Here is a 25,567-nt window from a genome sequence, read left to right as displayed (position 1 = left end):
ACAAAAAAGAGCCTTGTAAGCTTTTGGAGGATTGGCTGCATCAGAGGTGTGTGGCCTAATATGCAAAGGAGCTCCTGCTAGAATTCCACCCCTGCATGTATTAATAATTATAAAAGTTAATACAACATTTTAATAGGCAAACTGGCTCACAGCATGGAAGTTTCTTTTTTATTTGATCCTCTTGAAATCTATCATCTTTCTATCTATGGCCTAGTTATCACCGTGTTACTGAGTTTGCCTCTACTATGACTGCATCATTTACCCCATTGTAAATCAGTCCCCCAACTGCTATCTGCACTAGTACAAGAAATATATTTGTTTGTCCAGGGGAGCAATTTCCATTGGGAAAATGACATAGTGCTGGGCCTCAATCTAATCTTCCTTCCCAGCTGCTATTTATAAAAAAGTTTAAAGCAACTAGAGATCTGATTACTGATCTCCAATGTCTCACCCAGTTGTACCTTCAGATCAGTCAAAATGTCCTCCCCCCCCACAGCCACTGCAGCACTTCCAGTTAAAAAGATTGGCAGAGCGATAATGGAAAAAAAGATTAAGCTATAGCTCTTTCAATTTAAAAGGATACTCCTCGCTGTTCCGAATGTCAACAATAAGCAGCTTTGGCTTGCTAGATTTTGTTTTCTTTGTCGGGGTCTTGAAATGGCTAGGTCCCGTCAAGTCACACAGGTCAATCAAATCTTCTGCTGAGATCCGTGGAGAAACTTCCGATTTCAGGTCATTCAACTTGATAGAGTCTCTAGACTGTTAAGGGAGATAGACAGAGAAACAAACCCAACAAAATAATGCATTGAGATAGCAAGAGTCATTTTGTAAGCACTATGTGCTATGAAAAATAAGATGTAGATATTTACTGATGGAGCACCTTTTCCCTATTTTCTGCTTCTCAGTTCTGCATTCTATTCCCTCAAGGAACTCTACTGACTAAATGGTACCTGTATTCACAACTTTTAAATATCGCTTTAATTCCATTTTTAGAAGGCTAGGCCATGCATAACTGTTCATATGTGGCAACACAGCATCTAATTGGCTTTTCATCTTGTGATTGCAAAAAGCACCACAGTGCAGAGATGAGTGGAACAAACTGCTTATTATTCTAGGGTACGTCACAGGAGACAATTCAGTTTTGTCATTAATAAAACAATTCCTAGCTGATAAGGTACAGAAGTGAAAGCACAGTGAACCATCCATTATACCATGCTGGAATCAATGCTATAAATCACATAAAAATAAAAAATATGGGTGAGAAAATAACAGGACGACAACAGAACATACACTCACCCAGATTTCATTACTTCTGGGTGTTGCTAAAGGGTGAGGTTGTGCAGATGACCAGGAAATAGAATTTAGGAGCCTGTTAAGGAGCTTGAAGGAATAACATTTGCAGGCGCAGAAGAAAGCTTATGTGAAGCTCAATCCTGGAGGCATTTGCACTTCTTTAGGGCTCCTTTGTATTATGGTGCCATTAGTCAGTTTGCTATCCATGAGCATTCTATGACAGGACACATTTAACTACCCTCTAATCACATCCAGACTACATTACTGTAATGTGCTCTACCTGGAGCTACTTTAAAGACTATTTGGAAGCTTCAGTTGATATGAAATACAGCAGCTGAATTGGCCTGAGGGAATGAATTACAGAGTATGTATTTGATCTCAAAAGATCTAGGCTGCAGTCACACACTCAATAATGCATTTTCAATCCACTTTCAGTGCACTTTACAACTGGTTTTTACTGTGTGAACTGGCAAAATCAAGTCAGAAAGTGTACTGAAAGTAGATTGAAAGAACATTATTTAGTGTGCGTATGTGATCGCAGCTCTACACTAGTTGCTGATTTGCTTCCAGACCCAATTCAAAGCATTGGTTATTACCTATAAAGTCATAAGTAGCTTGGAACTAGGATACCTAGAAGATTGTTTGATCCAATATGAACTTGCACATCAAGACTCAGAAACTGTCTTTGACTGCCCTCACCTTACAGGGTTATCAGAGACTGGCACCTTTCTGCTGAATTAACTCAATTATGGAGTCTTGTCCTCTCAACATACACCTGAGAAGAGTCTGTTGAACTTTGTGCAAGAAGGAAACATTTTTCTTTTGCTAGCCTTGTAGTTAATAGCATTCCTTTCCTTAGTTAACAGCTTTAAATATTTTATTTCTTTCTCTTGCTATCTATACTGTACCTTTTAAACTCTCTTTTAAAAATGGTTTTATTCTGACCCACCATTTTATTCTTTTCTTTGGCCCATTTACTGTTTTTATTGACTTACAGTATTCTTAACATTGCTTTGTTATAGTATTAAAATTATAGTATGCTTAAAATTGCTCTCCTCTCATTTTCCTTTCTTCCCGCCTTTCTTATATTCTCATTTTCCTTCCCCCCCCTTTCTTTCTTCTCATTCTGGTGTTTATTTTATTCTTCTCCCAATCCCACCCCCCACCCTCTGCCCTCTTTAGAGCTGCCTTGCTGAACTGTGAGTTCTTGTGCTGACTCCAATCGCCCACTAGTGGCAGACTGCCAGGGTGCCATCTGATAGTAGTTGATTGTTAGGCTTTAACTGAAATAATGTGGATTTTATTTTCATGCTGATTTTATTGCATATAATTGTTGGAAGCCACCCTGAGCCCTGCTTGTCTGTGAAAGGAGCAGGATACAAGTCCAATAAAATATAAAATAAATAATTAAAAAACATATATATTGTTTTGAAGCCACCTTGCTAGGCATGCTATTGAATGTGGGAAATAAAGGTCTTTTAAAACCTCACTGGTTACTATTACTAGAGCCTTAAAACAGTTTTAGTTCCGATTTAGGTGCATCTCAAAACATATTTCTTTACTTACGTTCCATGCAATCAAATAGTTGACATTCATTCGCTTAGTAAAAAGAAAACATTCCACTTGGGGACATTGTTGTAGTGAGGTGAAAAAATCCTCCTCTACCTTAGTGTAAGCCTAAAATATCAGTGACTGGGATAATGAAAAGGTGCACATGAAAATATCTCTCTACACCATGGCAAATGCAAAATACCAATCAGCCTTAAGAGCTTTGTATTATTGAAGCCAGTCCATCCTTCTATATGTGATAAAGTAACTGGCTGCTCAGTGTCACTGCACATCACATTGGAAAACACTGTTCATGCGTTGCCCTGTTGCAAAGTCTCATTTGCCACTTTGGGTTTAGCAAGAGAAAAGACAGCTACCTCTTTAGTGCTGAAGCACAGCATTTTCAATTGCAGAAATTAACAGAAGCCTAGCTATGTTTATACACATATCCCACACAAGTTATTACAAAGGAGCTTTAGACAGAACATAGCAAACCAAGGAGACTGAAGCAAAACAAATAACCTCAAGTCTATAGCAATTTATAACCAGTGACTAGCCTCTTCACTTTAATGGGTGTTATTTCTCTAAGAGCAATTATTAACCACTCTATAGCATGTCATAGTAAAAGGGAGGAAAGATAGCATTTTCTTTCAGTGCTTTTCTTCTTCTGTAATACTGACAGCATGAAGGCTTATATCTATCCAATGGGCTATCCCAAGAGAATTATCCCCTTTCTACTAGATATAAAATTTAATATTCACTGTAGGAGTATTTTCATTTTTTTAAAAAAAGATGCAGCATACTGTTTTTGAGATAAAACAGTTTCTTTACTGGAGCATGAAATAAAACTGTAACATTCTGGAAACAACATCACAGTGCCCTGTATTTCAATGCCAAACTATCTGTTTTTATCAGCTGTCTTTTTCACCTAAAATCAGGGCTCTCACTCAAATACACAAGGGAAAATGAAACTGTGCTGTAGCTACTAGTGCATGTCTAACACCATTCCAGAAGTACTGCCTTGTCTCTAACAGAGAATGCTCAAAAACAGATGCTTCAGGAAAACCACAGAATAGAATGGGGCAATGGCTCAATGCTAGATAATCAGCTTTGGATGCAGAAAACTCCAGGTTCAATCCCAAGCATCTTCAGTTGAAAGGATCAGAAAGGATTCCCAAGCAACATGGAGAAAAATATTCTGTCTGTTTAATAAAGGCATAGTGTGTGGAAATGGGCAGCTGAAACCTTTCACAGCACAGCGGCAAATAATACCACGTGATAAATAATATCCCATTAAACTCCTATTAAAGGGGCAGGACATTTTGTCTCCAGGCTGGTAGTAGGTGATAGGAAAATCCTCTATCCATGACTCTGGAGAACCTCTGCCAATGAGAACAGACAACTCTGGTAGACAAATGGTCTGAATTAGTAGAAAGCTGTTTCATGTGTATATGCAGTATTTTATTCCATGTTTCAGAACATATTCTAGATCAGGGGTGGGGAACCTTTTTTCTGCCAAGGACCATATGGATATTTATAACATCATTCGCGGGTCATTAAAAGTTATCAACTTAAAAAACAGTGCTCCGCCGAGGAAGAATGATTCAGGTGAGCAAAATTAATGCAAATAATTGTTTTCTATTTGAAGTCATGTGGGGAGAGCCTAATCTGGCACACACACACAGCCTGCCGCCCTAAGCAAATGCATAGGTCCAGGGCTTTTTTTTGTAGAAAAAGCCCAGCAGGACTCAGCATATTAGACCACATCCCCTAGTATTAGCACATTAGGTCACACACTCATTAGCATATTAGGCCACACCATCTGGGATAATCAAGTGCAAACTGAACTGTAACAGTAACTTTTCCAGGTCCTGCAGCAATTCTGGCCGGTCAGCCAGGCCCCAGGGAAGCTGCCGCACAGTACATCTGGGCCCTGTGATCCCTGCATGGCCCTGGAGAGGCTGCTGCACAGAGCAGCTGAACCCCATGATCCTTACTGGGCAGCCAGGCCCCAGGGAGGCTGCCACATGGCAATCTATGTATCTGTCCAGCAATCCCTGAGGGCCACACCAAGTGACCTCGAGGAATGTATATGGCCCTCGGGATAAAGGTTCCCCACCCCTGTTCTAGATCTTTAATACATGTGGTCAAATCAAACTAGGGGAAAGCAGCATCCTAAAAGATAGTTTTCTGAAGTGTTATCAACCATTTCCCAGCTTCAAATTCAAAGGTAGGACATCTGAGTTAGGAATAGTGGACGTGGACTAAAATATCAAGGGGACTTATTTACAGTCTACTTTGAGGATTTGGGGTGTGGTGTTGGCCCATCATCCCCTTTACAGAGTGTCCTTATTGCAAGAGTAATTATTGACCTGCACTCTGGTATGAATGCCCTGAGCATTCACACGTTAAACAATTCTTATAACACAAGATAGGTGTATTTGTCTGTAGTTGTAGAAAAGATTAAAAGTCCTCTAGCACCTTAAAGACTAAGGTAGGGTAGAAGCTTTCATGAGTCACTGCTCACTTCTTCAGATATAGCTAGAATGTGAGTCCATCTGTTCTATATATTGGAAAGTGGAGTGATTTCAGATGCCAAATGACATTAGGAAGCAAATGACAACAGCAGGTGTGATTGGATTAGGTATGATATGCAGAGAGATAGTTGGCGTGGAGAAATCAACATTGGCAATGAGAAAGGAAGCCTAGGTCTTGATACAATCTAGGTTAGGGATGTCAAACTCATTTGTAATGAGAGCTAAATCTGACATAAATGAGACTTTGTCAGGCCAGGTCATGTGTGTCATAAAATGTAATGACAGGTAACAGATATGCAAACTTTTAAAGGACACAAACGTAAACTTAAAACTTAGACCTAGGCTTCCAGCCTCACTGCCAATGCTGATTCTTCCTGTATAGCTCTACGTCGCTGTATATCACACTTAATCCAATCACACCTCCTATTGTCATTTGCCTTCTAATGTCATTTGGCATCTGAAATCACTCCACTTTCCAATATATAGGACAGATAGACTCACATTCTAGCTGTATCTGAAGAAGATAACAGTTGATATTTTTCTGGATTGTTTCCTGTAACATAATGAAATCCTCAAATTGAAAAAAAAGTGTTGCATTAGTTCCATTTGGTTTGTTAGCATATATTCAGCAACAAACATTACCAGCAAAGTTTGATTCAGAGGGTATCCACTTTGGTCTGTGGCAGAACAAAGGTCCACCAGTGGCTATTAGCCACTGTGGGTATTGATGGAACTCTCTGTTTGGGGCAATGATGCTCTGTATTCTTGGTACTGGGGGGGCAACAATGGGAGGGCTTCTAGTGCCCTAGCTCCACTGATGGACCTCCTGATGGCACCTGGTATATTTGGTCACTGTGTGATACAGAAAGTTGGACTGGATGAGCCATTGGCCTGATCCAACATGGTTTCTCTTATGTTCTTATAGCTAGATTCAAGTTCACTAGCACCTTAGAGACCAACAAGATTTTCAGGGTATGAGCTTTTGAGAGTTAAACTTCCCTTTGGCAGATGTGACAAAAGGAAGTTTTGTCTTTTGAAGGCTCATACCCTGAAAATCTTGTTCTTTAAGGTGGTCCTGGGCTTGAATCTAGCTGATCTGCTACAGACCAACATGGCTACACAGCAGACCAACACATAGCTTTGGGAAGGGGTAAGTCGTCTCTATGACTGAACCCTACAATAGAAAAAGTACATTTATTGTTCTTTGCGTGTACGTTTTGCAACAGTAAACTGAGAAGCTGCAAGGGGCTTTGGTGCCTCAATTATTTCCCACTTCAGAAATAACGAAGCCTCTTCAGGCACTCTTCACGAGGTATGGCATGTGCTGGGAGAGGGAAAGGCACAAAAAGGCAAAACAGAATTGAGTCCCATTGCCGCAACAGTATTTATTTTTCCTTTGTATAACATACCATCAACATTTGCTTTGCTCTGTGATAATGGCCTTCAGGAGTTTACTTTAGAAAGCGATCAGCATGCGGAGGGGAAACACTGCACATGGCATGAAAGGAATTACAATTTGTAAATAAGACATCCAATGTCAAGCTGGCATAATTTGGACTCTGTTGGGGTGGGAAGGGAATTGTGGAGCACCAAAGGAGTTCTGCTGATAAAACTCCTCCTTGGCACAGAAACTGCAAACTTCTTCTCTAGGCAATGTCTGTTGTTGGGCTTGTTTATCAATTCCATGCATTTCTGCAGCTATTGGGAACTCTCGCAGGGCACGCAATAATTGCTTAAAAGAAGAAGAACTTTAATGAAATGTTCAGTTGTTTTTTTTAATCACTATATATTTAAAATATGAATATTGGGGCTTTAGAGATAACATACTCCCAGTTCTTAAAATGAGTAGATTTGGCTGCATAAAGAAGGTACAAAACAGTGGTTATGCAAAGAACCAAATGAGAAAAAAATAAAATAAAAACAAGCTAACCCAAAACGCTGAACACAGAAAGGGAGTCTCAAAATTCCAATGAGATTGGACCAATTTTTCATGTAGCTGAATGTGTTGTAGAAGTGATTCTGAAGTTTCGCATTACTACATTTCCCCCATCAATATTTTAACATGCACTTCTCAGGGAAACTTTTTAAATATAAATTTAACACTTATTTGAAGTCCATTATCAATATCAGTGCAGCAGAACAGACAGGGAACCGTCACACTATGACCAAGTAGACAGATCCAGGTGGGCAGCCATGTTGGTCTGAAGCAGTAGAACAAAGCAGGAGTCAAGTAGCACCTTTAGAAGTGTGCATGCACACAAAAGCTTACATTCTGAATAAAAGTTTGTTGGTGTTAAAGGTACTGCTTGACTCCTGCTTTGTTACACTATGACCAAGCAACTGTATTTTTCATACTTGCTCCCTGCTATGATAATGCAAGTCTAAAATATATTTTTAAAAATCCGCATAACATTTTTAACCTTTATGGTGGTGCTTTGCCCAGCTCAAGGAATTGCTGAATGCTCTTGTGTCAAGAAAGTGCCGCAGTTAGTGTAACTGCTCTGCAAGATTCCCATGGACTTCCATGGACTTAGAAGGGCATGATTCTGCTTAGCATAGTGCTGTGAGGCTTGTCAAAAGCTCTGAACAGTTTCCAAACAAATAAAAGAACAAACATTTAGTATATTCACATGCTGGCCTAGATCATGCTCCAACCTGGTATCACAGAAGCAAGTTTCCCCCAAAGTACATTTTTATCGGTAAATGAAGACAAAATAGGGATTACATTATGTATTTAGATCATTAGATCATTATACCCCACTTTTCAACTCAATGGTGTCATGGGACCCCAAACCAGGATCCTTTGGAATGGGGCTGGTCAAGCAAGACAGAACAAAAAAGGCGGAAGGATGAGCCCTCACACCTCAAGGCAGTGCCACCACCTGTCAGGATGTTTCTGCAAAGTGTTATTCTGCATGTATTCTGACATGACCCCCTGGTTCATGAGAAACATGATTACGATGCTTGCCTAACTGACCTCTGAACTCTACAACTTTTAGCTCTGGCCGCTCGTAACATTCATAGCTATGTACCACTAAGAAATGTGCAGGTGGAATAGAGAGGAAGATACGTGTGTAATTCACTGTAGTCTAGACAGAACTGGTACTTATCACGCTGCTTGGTAACACATAAGGAGGACTCAGCCATTGACCTCCAAATAGCTCTATGTGGTGCCATCTATGGGAACTAGCCCCGAGTTGCTAGAAGACTTTTTTGTGCATTTTTTGACTACAACTGTATGCTTTGTTCCTGCCTTCATCATTCCTGGCTTTGGTTGTTCACAGCACAATGCTAATGCTTTATATCTGGATCCAATAAACGTTTTACTCTTTTAACATGAGAACTGGTGAGTTGGATCAATAACTGGCTGAATTTTACACCACTAGCCCCTTTCCACTAGCCAGACAGCCAGAGGCCAAGGGACAAAGCCTCCAGCTCTCCTGGGACTAAGATCAAAAAGTCACCCTTGCAAGGCAGGACACTTAAAGGCAAGTTTTACAAAACAATTAATCCAGCAGCTGTAGCCTATGAGGGCTAAACTACTGGATTCAGACTGAAGATTCCTGAATTCACGAACAAAATAGAAGTGATTTATTTTAAATTGTGCAGAAATTGATTAGTGAACAGTGAGGATAAAATAACAAAGTGATAAGTACAAAGTGATAATAACAAAGCACATTTACAAGAATTGGTTCAAGATCCAGATGTTAACAGAGTCCAACAGGGGTCCAAAGTCCTATATAAGGTTTCCACAAGACCCACACAAATTAAGAAGTGTCCCAAGGTCAGATGTAATCCAGACATAGGGCAAAACTGAAAAACAGGTTGCCTACCTGTAACTGATGATCTTCGAGTGGTCATCTGTGCAGTCACACTGATGGGATTCAGGCGCCTGCGCCGACCACGATCGGTAACTTCAAAAGCTGCGGATTTCCGCGCCCCCGGCCCGGTGCGCATGCGCACCGCCCCTCCTGCGCATGCTCACCGAGCCCGGAGCGGACATCCCGCCAGTTCCTTCTGACCGCTGCATGATCCGCTGATGGACCGGCAGCAGTGGGGAAGGTGGGCGGGTAGTGTGACTGCACAGATGACCACTCGAAGATCATCAGTTACAGGTAGGCAACCTGTTTATCTTCTTCGTGGTCTCTGTGCATCACACTGATGGGAGACTAGCAAGCCAATATCCTACCTGGAGGAGGGTGCTCTGGTCCATCAGCAAGACAGCGACTGCAGCACCGCTCGGCCAACCGAAGCTCCTCGATGCCATCTCAGGTCCAACGCATAGTGCCTGACGAAGGTATGCGGCGAGGACCACGTGGCTGCTTCGCAAATGTCTCTCAAAGGCACTCCCTTCATGAAGGCCGTCGAAGTGGCCATCGCTCTGGTGGAGTGAGCTCTGATGGGACCCGGCAAGGGCCTCTTATTTAGTAAGTAACAGAGCTTAATGGTCTCCGTGATCCACTTAGAGATCCTCTGAGCCGAGACCTTGCTCCCTTGTGATGCTGGGGCATACGATAGAAAAAGTCTGGAGTCTTTCCGTAGCGGCCCCACTCTGTGTAAGTAAAAGGACAGCGCTCTCTTGACATCTAGTGCATGGAGTCTGCGCTCTCCGTCTGTAGTAGGGTTCGGAAAATACACTGGCAAATATATTTCCGTGTTTAAGTGGAAAGACGATATCACCTTTGGGAGGAACCTGACATCAGGTCGCAGCCAGACCCCTTCCGCACTAAACCGTAAGTAAGGGCTGTCACAACGGAGAGCGGCCAGTTCCCCAACTCTCCTAGCTGACGTGATGGCTAGTAGGAAGGCCGTCTTCCACGTTAGTAACTGAAGTGGGCACGTAGCCATAGGTTCAAATGGTCTTCCCGACAAAGCTTGCAAGACTCCCGGGAGGTCCCACGCTGGAGCCGGAAACTTTATTGCAGGGTAAAGTCTGGCAAGGCCACGAAGGAATTTTTTAGTGTCTGGGTGAGTAAACACCGAGTGGCCCTCAATGTGCACATGCTTAGCTGATATGGCAGCCAAATATACTCTGACTGAGGATACTGCTAGACCCTTATCAATCAGGGCGAGGAGGAAGTCCAGCACAGTGGGAAGACCTGCTCTGGAGGGGGTCTACCCCGTACAGTGAGGCGAATTCTACGAATTTGGCCCACTTGTAGTCATAGGACTTCCGAGTGGATAGCTTCCTGCAATTGAGAATGACTTCCTGCGCCCTAGCTGATATTGATGCTGTTATAGCTTCCACGCCGTCAATTTCAGGTGCGGTGCGTCGTGATGGGTCACCCGCCCCTGATGCGACAGTAGCAGATCTGCGGCTGGGGGAAAATGATGAAAGACCCCTCTGGAGATGCTCAGTATTGGGGCAAACCAATGTTGCCTTGGCCACCAGGGGGTGATAAGGATCCCCCGCGGTCGTTCGCTGTGAATCTTGTAGACCACCCTGGTGATGAGCGGAATGGGGGGAAACAGATAGATGTGTTGCCCCTTCCAGGGGAATAGCAGGCCGTCCCCCAACGATCTCGGATCTGCTCCCCCTCTGCAACAGAAGTTCTTGCACTTCGAGTTGTTTCGGGTAGCAAATACGTCCACTTCCGGGGTCCCCCATTTCTGAAAAACTGGTTGAAGGAACCGCCAGTTGATTTCCCACTCGTGCAGCATGGCACCTCCACGGCTCAGGGAGTCCGCACGAGCGTTGAGAGTGCCGGGGAGATGTGCTGCAGTCAGTGTTGTTTGAGTCTCTCTGCAAATCTCCCAAATGCGAAGCGCAAGCAGGCAAAGCTTTCGGGACACTGTACCCCCCTGCCTGTTTATGTAGGCAAGGGCTGTTGTATTGTCTGTTAGGATCGCCACTGATTTGTTGGTCAGTAGCTTCCGAAAGGAGAGGATGGCGTGATGGACTGCCAGTAGCTCTAAAAAGTTTATGTGGTACCGTAGATAGCATGGTGGCCACCTGCCCCCAACGCACATGCCGTTCAGATGTGCTCCCCATCCCCATAGGGATGCATCCGTGGTTATCGTCAGGGATGGTGCCGTTCTGTGAAATGGAGCGCCTTCTATTAGATTTCGCCTTCGGTGCCACCATTGTAGGGAAAGTAGAACTGGTACTGGAAGGACCATTCTGCGTGACGGGTGGTCCCTCAGATGGTTGAACGTTCTGATGAACCACAGCTGGAGACTTCTCATGTGGAACCTTGCAAACTGGATGACCGAGGTGGTCGCGGCCATCAGCCCTAGAAGACGTTGGATCTGTTTCGCTCTCACAGTGGGGTTGTGGAGGAACTCTGACACTAACGAGATAATGTCGTTTGCTCTGTTTGGTGGAAGAAAGGCCATGCACCTTCTGGTATCTAGGATTGCTCCGATGAACTGCGTCCTTTGGCAGGGTTGGAGGTGTGACTTCCTGTTGTTGACCTGCAGTCCCAGTTCCTGTAGGAGGGTCAAGGTTATCTGGATGTGGTGTAAAAGACGATCCCTCGAGTTTGCTACCAGGAGCCAATCGTCTATGTACGGGAACACTGTTATCCCCTGTAATCTCAGATGTGCTGCCACTACTGCCATGGTCTTCGTAAAGACCCTTGGAGCTGTTGAAAGACCGAAAGGCAGCGCCCGGTATTGGAAGTGAGATTTCCCGATAGTGAACCTGAGGAATTTTCGATGATCCGGATGTATGCTTATATGAAAATATGCGTCCTGCAGGTCCAACGTGGCCATCCAATTGCCCTGGTTGAGAAGAGGTAGAATGTTTTGCAGGGAGGTCATCCTGAACTTGTGATGAGCGATGAAGATGTTGAGCGCTCTCAAGTCCATGATAGGCCTGAGGCCACCATCCCTCTTGGGGATTATAAAATACCGGGAATAAAAACCTTGTCCTTCCTGACCTGGTGGAACCGGTTCTATTGCGTCCTTGTGTAGAAGAGCTTGTACTTCCTCTTTTAATGTGGGGGATGAAGTGGTGTAAACAACTGTAGGGATGGAAGGGTATTGCTGGAACTCTATTTGGTAGCCTGATTGAATTATAGACAAGACCCATTTGTCTGTTGTAACTCTGTTCCAAGCTTGGACGAAGGGATAGAGCCTTGTCTGGTTGCCAAGGGACGGGGATGGGAAAGAACACGGTGGGGGACAGTCAAAGGCCCTGTTTGGGCTGTCGGTTTCCCTTTTGGCGGGTAGTTGGGGTTGAAGTTGGTGAGTACTTCGTTTTAGAGCTATATTGAGTTTTGGAGAAGGAACCCGAGCCCTTTGGTCTCCACTGTTGGTCTCCTTGTTGTTTCAAATATGGTTTCTTGTTCCAAGTTTTTGACCAGGGTCGTTTGGTCTGTGACTTTGATGAGGTAGATACTCCTAAATTCCTTGATGTTCTAATACTTTTATCCATTTCTTGTAAAACGGTGTCAGTATTAGCGCTGAACAGTCCGCTGCCATCGAATGGCAGATCTTCTATATAAGACTGGGTATCTGGTTGGAGGGCTGTAGATCTCAACCACGAATGCCTTCTGAGTGTCACAGCCGAGGAGATGGTCTTTGCCCCAACGTCTCCCACGTGTTTTGCAGAGCTTATCTGTTGCTTTGCCAGTTGGATGCCTTCCTTCTGCAGTTTCCGGATCGCTAACATTGGTTGTTCCGGAAGGGTTGGTAAAATTGTGGAAAGTTGGTCCCACAGGGCATATTGGTAGCGTCCCATACAAGCTGTGTAGTTTGCCATCTTCATACACAGTGAGCCTGCTGTATAGAATCGCCTACCCAAGTTGTCCAGTTTTTTGCCCTCCCTATCGGGGGGGGTAGAATGGGTCTTCCTAGCTTTAGACGAGGAGGCAACCACTACCGAGTTTGGTTTGGGGTGGTTGAAAAGGAATTCAGCAGTAGACTCCTGAATTCTATACATGTGGTCCAGCCTGCGTGAGGATATCGGTGTCGACGCAGGCTTGTCCCATGCAGATTTGGCCGTGTGCATCATTACTGTTGTTAGGGGTAATGCTACAGCTGTGGAGGTGTCGAGTTGCACGACATCAAAAACGTTGTCCGTCACTACCGGTTGAGGTTGGATAGTAGTGAGGGCTAGTGTCTGGGCCATCCGCTTAATGAGGTCACCGTAAGATTTTAGGTCCTCGGAAGGGGATATCGGTTGTTCTTCCCCGACCTTCTGAGAAGGTGATGGTTCTTCAGGAGAAGAAAGGTTGCCCTGTTCTTCCGAGGTTGATTCTCCCTCTGACTTAGAGTCCTCCGGAGACTCTGAGTGCTCCGACCGGGGTTGTGGTGTGTCCGGGGTCTTGCTAGGTTCTGGAGTCACTTTTTTGTGTCCTCGGGGCCGAGGGGAGCTCCCCTGCTTAGGGGGTTTTTCGGTGTCGGGAGGTTTCGACAGCGACGCCGATGGTGTATGCCTTGGTGTATGGTACGATGTCCTTGATCTCACCGACGCTTCAGATTGTTGGTCCCACTCCAATTGTCTGGGGGGCAGCCAAGGGAAAACTGACGGCATCGGATAAGAACCATACAAGTACTGCCACTGTCTCTGGTCCCACGGTATCGGGGGTGGTGGCTTCGGTAGCGGTGAGCTTCCTTTAGGTTTCGACCTCGGTGAGCGAGTGACCGATGATCTGGCTTCGGCCGAATCTCTCGATCGGTGCCGACGTCTGGGGCTTCTGGAGCGACTGTGGGATCGGTCCCGACGTGTGCTTCGGGAGCGGTGGCGTGGGGTAGTAGATCTGCGTGGGCTGCGCGATCGACCCCGTAATGGAGTGGTGCGATCGTCTCCCCTGGGTTGAGGGGATGGAGTTCGCGGGCGACGATCTTCGATCGGGCTCTGTTCCGTTCCCGAGCGTTGCGCAAGCTCGATGTCGCGGTCGGAGTCCGACGAAATCGCTATTTGCGTCGACATGGAGGAGAGTGTCGGTGGGCTGAGTCGCCGTCTCGGGGAGGCAAATAGTTTCAGAGGCGGAACTGAACCTGTTGCCAGTCGCGCTGGCGATGTCGGGACGGAGGCCGCAGAGTGCCCGCTGAGTTTGGGCTTGTCTGCCTTTTTCTTCTTCTTCGCCTCGGTGTGGGCTACCTTCTCCTCTCTAGGCCGTTTCGCAGGCGTAGAGGAGTCCGACTTCGGTGCCGAGCCCGCTCTGTTGTTGGGGCGATCGGCGTCGGTAAGGGCCCTGTCGGCATCGACCGACTCTGATGTCGATGTGGTCGACATCTTCTTTGGCGAAAGCGCTCTTTCCATTAGTGCAGCGGCTAGACGGGCTGCGCGATTTTTCTTTGTTTGCTTCGAGAATTTCGAGCAATGCGAACAGGAGTCGGGGATGTGGGACTCTCCCAGGCAGAGTAGGCAGAGGGAATGTCCGTCTGGTGGGGCTATCTTGCTGCCACACCTCACACACCTCCGAAAAAATCCCCAGCGCCTTTCCATGCGTGGCGGGAAGGATGAGGGGGAGGGGGGGGATGGGAGGGTGGAAAAGAAGCGGGAAAATCCCGAAGAAAATCGCCCCCTTTTTCTTCAAGTCCAACACAATAAACTAAAATAAGAAAGATAAAACAAGAAATTGGAAATCCACAATCCTAATATATATAAGGACAAAAGCACCGACCGTAGCGTGAAGATCAACTGATCCAGGCGGCGGTCAGAAGAGAACTGGCGGGATGTCCGCTCCGGGCTCGGTGAGCATGCGCAGGAGGGGCGGTGCGCATGCGCACCGGGCCGGGGGCGCGGAAATCCGCAGCTTTTGAAGTTACCGATCGTGGTCGGCGCAGGCGCCTGAATCCCATCAGTGTGATGCACAGAGACCACGAAGAAGATATGAAAGATCTTTCCTTTATGCCCAGTGACCTGCATTGGCCTGATTCTAGTTAACTAATCAAATGTATAGCAGATGATGTAACTTGACCAGTCAGATATGTTGCTAACCAAGTGATCTAACTGATCAGAAGCATTTGCTAATTAATTCAAAACCCCCTGCAGCTGTTTTGGGTTCAACTGAACAAACCCACCCATGAACTCAGGAGCTAATGGATGGAATGCACCCTCCTAGATTCTTATGTTCTTGAAGCTACCAGGCCTAAAGGTGTGACTGGTAGCTGGATTACCTCCCATCTCCCTTATCTGAGTCTTTGAAGCTACAAACAGCTTGACCTATGTTCCACAGGGCTTTTTTTGTAGAAAAAAGCCCAGCAGGAACTCATTTGCATATTAGGCCACACCCCTGACATTACCATTGTTTCACACAAGGCTTTTTTGTAGGAAAAGCCCACCAGGGCCTCATTTGCATATTAGGCCACACACCCTGACACCAAGCCAGCCGGAACTGTGTTCCTGTGCGTTCCTGCTCAAAAAAGCCCTGATGTTCCAGAGAAAGGAACTTCCATCTTTTCTAGGTCTGAGTCTGAACCATTGTTTGAACTGAACAAGAAACTGCTTAAAGAGACCAGCTTCTTAACAAACAGGGAAGGACCCAAAGTAGCTTACAACATCATTCTTCCGCTTCTGTCTTTATCCTCAGAACAACCACCCCCTGAAGTAAATTAAGCTGAGAAATAGTACAACTGGTCCAAGGACACCTACTGAACTTCCAAGGCAGGGCCTAGCCTAACATTCTAACTTATATGCTAACACAGTTTGCTAGAATGTAGCTAATGTAAACCTAGCATGGTGGCGATCACAAGGAAGGAAAAGTCAAGCAAAATAAACACACTGCACAAATTACACAGGACGGAAAATTGCAATTTTTTGTTATCTGTTTTGTTTTGCTATTCCCTTCTCACTGCAAAGAAGGGATTACTCAAGAGTTTTGTGGCTAACCCTTAATAATCTCTGTTACAGAAATGAAAGGCTGTGTTCTGCAGAAGTGGGAGGAGGATGGGAAGCAGGGAGAAGCCCTGGCACAAGATAAAATGCTTCCACTGGCACATTCTTCTGAGCAATTTTAGGATCAAACCGGTACATGACCATAAATAAGGTCACATGGCTATCAAATCATGGAACAACTTCAAGTTCAAAATGCTTCAGGGAGGGGGAGACAGAAAAGGTTGCAAAAGGAACTCTTTCCTAGGATAGCCCATTTTCACAGCCCACTCAGAGATACCAGTCAACCTCCAAACCACAACTATCTAGACTGTAGGTGAATGTGGAAAAGCTATCAAAACGTGTAATGGCTTCGTTGTTAAACGGATATAAATTTATAAAGCAGCTTTAGTGCGAACACACACACAATATCTCATTTACAAAACTCCACTGAACTAAATTCATTTATTCCTGTGCTATAAGAAAGCGTAACATTAATCTTCCCTCCAGCCTGGAAAAACTCACAACCTGGAATGAGTGTTGAAAGCAGGGCTCAGTGCAGAGAAAAAGTAACGAATGAATCAGGCTGTGCTATGTTTATGTGAACTCAGTATCTGCCTGGCCACCCAACTTTAAGACTTCTTTCTTTATAGATGGCAGAAAAAGCAGTTATGAAGATGCAGCATTTGAATAAACTTGGTACAGCCAGTTCATTAGTTACTTTCTCTGTGTGGTAGTGAGAAGAGGTGGTGGGCTCTTCTTCCTTGGAGGTTTTTAAACATAGGCTAGATGGCTATCTGATAGCAATGAAGATCCTGTGAATTTAGGGGGAAGTGTTTGTGAGTTTCCTGCATTGGGCAAGGGGTTGGACTAGATGACCCTAGAGGTCCCTTCCAACTCTTATGATTCTAAGAAGCTTGTGACAGGAATTCTAACCCAACTCCCGCTATGTCTGCATTCATCAGGCAAAGAAGTTAGTACTCTTTACTGCTTTAATTCCATGCTCCTTTTTATAAACTTTTTATGAACTCAGGTGGCCACATTATCAAGCTGGCTCTTCTAAACAGGCTCCAAGGCAGGTGTTTCCAACTTTTTATTTAATGAGAGTTACTTCTGAGTATTGACAAATATCCCAAGCTACTTCCCTCTCCATGGTACATCATTACCAAAGCTTGTTCTGTCCTAGAAAAAGGACATGCACTAGGAAAAACACAAGAAATGAAGCTATCAGCTAAGCAGCACAAAGGAAAACCCTAGGAAATACAGCTCAAAAAAACAAAAAAAGCCTAGAGCAGATCTTGTGATCTTTTCCTGGGTTGTCTACAGGCTGCAAAAAGGACGCTGCAGCATCTGGCAACCTACCGGTAGCTTACAAGCTACCTGTTGGGAGACCCCTGCTCTAAGCTACCCCCCCTCCCAATAGCAATATGCAACCTACTTTGAATACATTTATAAGGCTGAATCTTGCTCTTGCTAAGCCACTGCTATAAATTGTTCTAGCCCTTTTCTAGCAAAAGCTTTACTCATTCTTTCATTTCAGATATTTCCTAGAAAAATTCCAGAAAGCCAAACACCTCACCCCGTTACTTTAAAACTCATATTTCCCAAATCACATTTACACACAATTTACTTAGTAAAATGCAAGCAAATTGTATAACCATGAAGGAGAATACTTACAGATTGTTATATACAGAAATGCACAAAACTGATGCCTAGTTTATGTAATGATGAAACATGATATGTAAGCTTCTGAATTTTGTTCTTTTGATTGTTTTTAATTAATACTATTTATTTAGAATGTTCTGCCAGACCAACAAAAAGTCTTTCATACACAAACCCATTCCCAGTTCAAATTATCAAAATAGATTAAAAACAACCAGACTTTTAAACATTATTCTATCAAATTGCAATAAAACATAGTTTAAAAAAAAATCTCACCAGATCACTTCTGGGTGCATCTTGATAGTCTGATGACAAACAGGACATTAAACTTCTGGGGTAGTTGGACTCATTTGCTTGCTTAGGATGCTGGGCATATTGTCTGTATGTGGCACTCTTAGGGGTCCAGCAAAAGAGGTTGATTGATTCATGGACACATCGTTCAATGTCAATTTCTGGGGTGGGGAGGGAGTAAAGAAAGATATAGGTGAAATCATAACAAAAAAGGCAGATGAGAAAACAACTGCCTTGATTCAAAAACTTCAAATAAAATTTGGAAAATACATCCTTTTTAAAAAAAAAAAAAATCAATCAGGTGTTCATTAGAGTTTTTCACTACCAACACAATATCCTAAGAAAGAAAAGACAGGAAGAGGAGATTGCAAAATCTACATGGATGGGGATAATCCAAATGGAACATGGAATAAGACCAAATGTTGAGTTATTTCATTTTTACTTCTTCCTCCGTGGCAAGTTCTAAAAATTCTTCAGCCTACATTTCAGTGTCAGAATTGACACACTGGAGCATACTGGGAAGGGGTTTAGAAGAATGTACTCCTCGTGCTGTATTTGGTAAGAGTTTGTTCAAAATTATGTGTGTATGTGTGTGGGGTGAGGGTTACTCTGCATCACATGCCATTGAGAGGGTGTTAGAAGATGCAGCGGGAGGCAGAAAATTGGTATTGGGGGGATCCATCCCACAACTGTGTTCTGTTCACAGTTCTTTGGATCCAACAGTCTCTTACTTTAGCAACTGCACAATGGTATAATGATTTCATTTTAATTTTTAAACACACCAGGAAGCCTTATAGATAACTCATGTTGCAATCTTGACAGACGGCAGGAAACTACTTATTCCCACTACTAATATTCAACCCAAATGGAAATTCAAAGTGGTAATTATTGAGCAGTCACAAGTCACATCATACAGCAAGTTCAAATGAAGAGGATATTTCAAAAAGCAAAATTTCATTCTGGTGTGTAGGCTGACAGCATATGTAATCAAAGCAGAATGTTCAAAACTGGGCCAACTATGTCTTGGTTTTGTGTGTGATCAGCTGAACACTTGGACTGGAAGTGCAAACAATGTGACACAACCTGAATGTCAGGCAGGGCATCCATCAGCATGATGTGTGGCCTAAGCCCAGTACATTGTTTGTCATGGTTACAGTTGCTAAAGGAAACTGACAGATCAACCAAAAGCAACTAGAGAAACAGAAATATGTGAATCTGAAGGTTATGTGGCCTACTGCATTTGACAAAGCTGTATAGTTAGCACTGAAAAACTAGAAGCTGTAACAATATGAAGCAACGGATATCAGCATGTTGATTCTCAACTGCCAGGTCAGATTACTAGCCCATCTAGTACCCAAATTCCTGTGAGTTGTTTAGCTTCAAAGACTCAGGGTACTATTAAAATGTTTTGGGGGTTTGCTGGCCACTCAAACCCTTTTGAACTAAGAAGGATATATTGAACCTCGGTGGGGTAGGGCGGGATATAAATCGAATAAAATAAATAAATAAATAAATAAATAAATAAATAAATAAATAAATAAATAAATAAATAAACAAACAAACAAACATCTACCAGGTAAGGACACTCTTGCTCAATAACCGCATTCTACTTAATAGATCCAATCATTACTGAGACTCACAATTCCTCTTTGAGGGAAGGCCCAGAATTTTTTCAGAATTAAAACATAGTTTTGCCTTCAATGAAGCAGGGAAGAATGGAAACACTTAGTTCCTCTTCTGCTTTTACTGACTGACACAGAAGCATCGATTCTAGCTTTTTTTAATGGATGTATGATTTCTGCTGTACAAACCTGTATAATTATGAAGATTTTTTTTAAAAGAATACCCTGTTTTCAGAATTCCCTCTTCTCACAAATCACTGCTATCTCCCCTCCCCCCAAAACCTCTACAAACTACTCATAAAAATCAAAACACGTCCGGTTAATAAAATTGTTTCCTGTATGTTCAATGAGCTGGAGAAACAAATCTGTTACCTAGCACTGGCAATTTGGTGGTAGTATTTTCCAACGCAGAGCCAATAATTAATCTCCCTTGACCTGAGGAAATCTCTTCTGAACATGTGGAGAGCCAAGTCGCTTCTGCCTGGAGTGCAACTTCACATTACAACTCACAGTGACACAGTATATGCTTAAAAGCATATTAAGGGTATAACAGGACACACAGAGTGAAGAGTTCAGACATGTGGATGACAAGGAGATGGCCTGCCCTGATCACAAAGCTGGTCATGAGGGGCGGGGTGGGGGGGATGAAGATCTGAATATGTGATTAACTTCCTGAAATCTTTTCATAAAAAGCAGTTACGTATTAGAGTAAAATTTTCAGGGTATCTCAAAAGCTCATACCCCTAAAATCTTGTTGGTTTCTAAGGTGTTATTGGACCAATATGTCTATCCGCTGAAAATTATATACGGTATGTATTTGACAATACATGTGCTTGTGCACATGCCTTTATATACCATTTAATCCATCCCAGAAACTTGTTCTTTTTGAACAAACTTGCATGTCAAGATAAACTGCTGGCCACTTTCCAAAACACTGAATGTTAATAACATTGGTCTGACCTCTCTGTCCCATGGCATTCTATTTACTATTGCCCACAGCTAGCCTCAGGCAAGCAAACAACCCACATCTCAGTGGGGGGAAAAATGCAACAGGACTGTAAGAGGTCAGGCGCTGAAGAGGTCACACACACACACGGCCTTCAGAGCTCCTTCTCTTTTGTACAGTTTTGCCTATGAAGGTGCATTTCAACACTTACAACTTTGGTTTACTTCTCTCAGTGATTTAAAAGATTAGATTTGATTCTGCTCCACACCTCAAACCAAGACACTTTGAGTTCACAAAGCACTGTTTTGCCTGGAGTCTTTTATACTTTCTAGCTGATGAACATATCTTAGAAGAATGCAGACAGGCAACTGTGCTGAAGACCCTGTCTTTTAGATGGGGGGACTCAATGATGTGGGATCTGCTCAGGCTTCTCACAGAGAGCACAGTACTATCGGAATTTGAGAACAAGTTTGTTATGTTTATCTTGCAGAAACAACGTGGAAATCTAGTGTAAAACTCATAGTGGAATTAATTACTTGTGGCATTTATATTGCAACTAAACAACAGTATTCAGGTTGATGAAGTAAACAAAAGCATTCTCAGGGGATGACTTAATTCATAGTGACTTTTTCTGGGTTAGATTCAAAGCCAGTAGCAGCTTAGAGACTCTCAAGATTTTTCAGGATATAAACTTTCAAGAGTCAAAGCTCCCTTTGTCAGATAAAAGCAGAAATGAGGATCTCAGACTCTGAGTCTTTACATTCCAGTCAGAAGGACCTCTAATAGAATTTGTAGTTCACCAGAAGCAGAGCCCTTCTCACTGTGTTGCACTATAGCAAGGAGAACTGAACACGGGAACTATAGGGAAAACATAAAAACAGCCTGCCTGGATTGAAGCAAAGGTCCTTCTAGTCCAGCATTTTAACAGGCACAAAAGATGCCGCTAAGACACTTAGAAAAGCCCAATTTCACCATGTGGGTGCACCTAAATAGACAATCTGGAGTCATTTGGGAATGGACCTGGATGGATTATGAATCCAATCTGAAACAGCTTTGCAGGCAGCCAACACATTTTGCCATTACAGTAACTACAAATTCTATCAGAGGACTTATTTTTGCTAGATAAAAGCTAAGGAAAAAGAAAAGAGGAGAGTTTAACTCCAAGTTCAGCCACATACTCACTCGATGGCCTATTTCATATTCTTAGTTTTATCTGTAACCTGGGGATTGCACCAACCTGATTTATTAGTGGTATTGTGAGGACAAACAAGACTTTAAATATACCACCGTTTCATGAACACTTACAATCATTTTTTTCACACAGAAATTCTGATGAAAATGTTGTATGTTGTTTACTTAAAACACGTTTATTACCCAATGCCTATTACAATCCAGTGTAACAGCAAATATACACCAGCTGGGTCAAGCCATCTGGAAACCTGACAGCTTTGTTTGTACTGAGATGTCACATGCCAAAATACTGAACAATTATTACCAGCTGCTGTATAGAAATGCTAGCCATATTATCTTTATGCCATATTATAACAGTATAGCCAAGAAAACAATTAAAGACCAGTAAATAGCAGATTCTGTTAGGGGTTTACTGATCCTTAGCCCCAAACTAGAATTGGTAAACTGAGAATTGTGAACATCATGTAGCTACAAGTGAAAAATGTGAATAATTAAAGGATTTGCAGCTTTAGGTAAAATGACGTCAATCTTGCAGGTCTTGACGCTACAGAACATCTTTGGTAAGCAGGTATGTGCTAACAAATCACTTTCCTTCTGTACCAAAGCCAGATTCCCCAGTCCACACTTGGCTGTAAGCTATTAAACATTGGCAGCTATGCATGGCACCCATTTCACAAATACCATTATTCACCTTTGATGAATTTCTAAGCACCATTTCATAAACACACGTATGCCTCTTGGTCCTTGACAAAGACATCAGACACAGTCATTCAAGGAGTCAAGTTGCACCTTTAAGACCAACAAAGTTTTATTCAGAATGTAAACTTTCGTATGCATGCATACTTCTTCAGATGAGGAGATAAGGTACAGTGGGTCACTGTATAAAACTTTGTTGGTCTTAAAGGTGCAACTTGACTCCAACTTTGTTCTACCGCTTCAGACCAACACGGCTGCCCACTTGGATCTACAGTCATTCAAGGATACACAGGGAAATAAAATCCAACCACAACCGTGTCTTTTGGGGAGAGAACAAATGCAGAATACCTCATCATCCTTCTGTAAAACCTTATTGTTTTAGGGCACTGATTTGATCCTAAACAAGTCCTTACAGAAACAGAGTTGGCTGGATAACTAACGGTTTCTTCTTCTTAAAGCCTTTTCTACTTTGCAAACTAGGGCTTTAGATTGTAAGAAAGCCAATTTATTGTTAATTTTCCATATCTTGAGGAAAATATTATGTATGGTAGTAGATATAAGAAAAGTCTGATCTGCCAGTATCTTTAGTGAAGACATAGCCAGGCTAGGGCCAGAATCAAAGTCCTGCCTATTTGGTTTCAGACCTGTCTTCTCACATCTGGAGACTTCTTCAAGGATTGAGACAAATATTATCTAAGCACTATAATCTATTTTTAGTTGCCAGCCAGGGGATTAAAAATCATCCATCTTACTTTGTTTACAGTATGAGCTTGCTATATCCCTGAAATGGCAAGCTCTTTTTTTGGTCCACTGGAACAAGGAGTGCCTGAAACAGAAATTTTACCAAAAAGAGAAGGGAAAAAGAAAATCAAAATGTACTAAAAAATACTAACAAGGTAAAATATAGCTAAAACATCAGATAATCTAAATATCTGGGATGAATGCAATAAAAGCTCTGTGACTCAGCCCAGAACTTTAACACACAAGGGCCAACTACACAGAGAATAGCTGAACTAATTTCTTCTTCTCTCCTCAGAAAGCTAGTCTTTCACCACTCCCTAGCTAGTCTTTTATCACTCCCTAGTCCAAAGATGACCAAAACAGCTTGTAAAGAGCATAAATAAAATGAATGAAACTCGATCACAGTGCACAGCCCTCAAATGACTTTCATCGAACAGTAATTAAAAATAGTTAAAATCACTCAAGCAGGGCTGGTGCATGGGAGTTGGTGAGGTAGGCGGCTGCCTGGGGCACCACCTTGCCGCAGGGACAGAGGGGTGGGAGCAGGCACCCCCTCCCTCTCCCCGCTCACGCCAACCTTTATGCTCTTCCCGGCTCCCTCTGAAACGGGAGGGGGGTGGGGCAAGGGGCAGGCCAAGTCATGGTAACTATTCTATAACAGGTGTTTGAAGCACATTACATTTTACTGCAGTTGTCTCTACCAGAGACCTTCCAGTAGATAAGCTGTACTATAATCAACAGTGGGTACTTTGTTTTCACAGAAGACCTAAACACAGAAATTTCATCTCATTTCAGTTTCGGATTCTTCTAATGAAGACATTTTGAAACATAACTCAATACCAAATTCCAGACACATGTTCATACGTCCTACAATATATACTGTTCTCTGTTATTCATTCAATTACGCAATGGTTTTGCAATGAATACCTATGCATCACATTTTACTACATGTTTGTAATGTTTAAACATATTTTGCATTTTGTGTGGGGGAAAAAATCAATACTCATACGCTGATGATATGGTTCTGGTCTCTCGTACACATATAGGCCTTAGAAGACTGCTACACAAATTAGATGGTTTCTAAAAGGAAGAGGCCTTAAGCATCAATTATGCCAAGACCAAAGTAGTGGTCTAGGAAAAGGCCTCATAAGTTTAAGTAGACCATAGATGGAATCCCCGTAGATCAATGCAGCACCTTCAAATAAACTTCAGTGAAATTTTATCCCGGAGAGCTCACTTGGCAATAACCAGATCTGCAGTTTTATGATCAATAGGTGCTAGTCTGAAATTTGATTACACAAAAGAAAGTATTCTAATAGATCCAGCTTTTGAAACTATATCAAGGCAAGGCTGTCCCTCAACTCATATATGGCATAAAGGCTGTTGGAAAGACTGATCACAAAATTGGAATCTATCTGAAATCTTTTAAAAAGTCAAATCCTAGCTTGAGGTACCCTTGCAGCTTTGATGTGAGAAGAATTCAGTTTGCCCTCAATTAGGGCCCATGTACATGTAGCCTTCATAAGATTTTGGAGAAAGCAAAGCAATGATAACCACCAATTTACTTTTCAGGCAATGTTATGAAATGATGTTGCAAAATAATGCTATCCAGACAGCCTGCTATAATAACATCCTCCATTGCTACTCCATAGAATCATAAAGTTGGAAGGGACCTCCAGGGTCATCTAGTCCAACCCCCTTAGTTGGATCCAATATTCATGACAGGGAGTCAATTTCCCAGTCCAAATTCTTCCAGTGGTTGAAACTGTTTAAAAGGGACCATGTTAAAACCTCCTACTTGGTTAATATCTCCCCTTGTGACCTTAGAATAGCCTTCAGTTTCAAACCATTCCAACAGCTTTGTTAGCTGGATGTTACTCCCAAATATTGCTGGCTTCACATCTTTGCATTTGCAGAGCTTCTTTTTTAAAGGACCTGTTGCATTATATTTTATTCTGTCCTCTCTATATAGAGGCCGGAACCAAATTTCTCACAGTGCTTTTAATGGGTTTACATTTTTTTTCAGACTCAGAGAAGATGCTTTTCCTTCTCTTGGGTGCTGATCCATTTGTTGCCTATAGAGTCTCACTCTCTGCTTTTGCAGCCAAGAAAAAATGGGCTATAGCTGCATCTAAAGAGGGTACTGTTTTTATTTGATTAGTGCTTTTTGGTTAGATTGTTTTAATGTCGGATGTTTGTAATTATGTTATATGTGTCAGACTGTAATGGCCTTTGGCCATAGACAATAAACTTTATTGAACAGTAGTAATAGGCT

General features: G+C 42.8%; 1 protein-coding gene across 3 annotated transcripts in view; it reads right to left on the bottom strand.

Annotated features, from left to right (window-relative positions):
- TBCK (TBC1 domain containing kinase) overlaps positions 1-25,567 on the bottom strand; it is a 145,095-nt gene that overhangs the window by 32,830 nt on the left and 86,698 nt on the right. For all 3 annotated transcript variants that reach the window (XM_060246961.1, XM_060246959.1, XM_060246962.1), the window contains 2 exons: positions 18,082-18,257; positions 584-759 (listed from right to left, as the gene is read on the bottom strand). In XM_060246961.1, the coding sequence (XP_060102944.1) occupies positions 584-759; positions 18,082-18,257 (352 nt within the window). The remainder of the gene's footprint in view (positions 1-583; positions 760-18,081; positions 18,258-25,567) is intronic.

This window comes from Heteronotia binoei, chromosome 9, assembly GCF_032191835.1.
Source record: "Heteronotia binoei isolate CCM8104 ecotype False Entrance Well chromosome 9, APGP_CSIRO_Hbin_v1, whole genome shotgun sequence".
In the NCBI taxonomy this organism is placed as follows: domain Eukaryota; kingdom Metazoa; phylum Chordata; class Lepidosauria; order Squamata; family Gekkonidae; genus Heteronotia; species Heteronotia binoei.
This window is presented reverse-complemented; position numbering and strand designations above follow the sequence as displayed.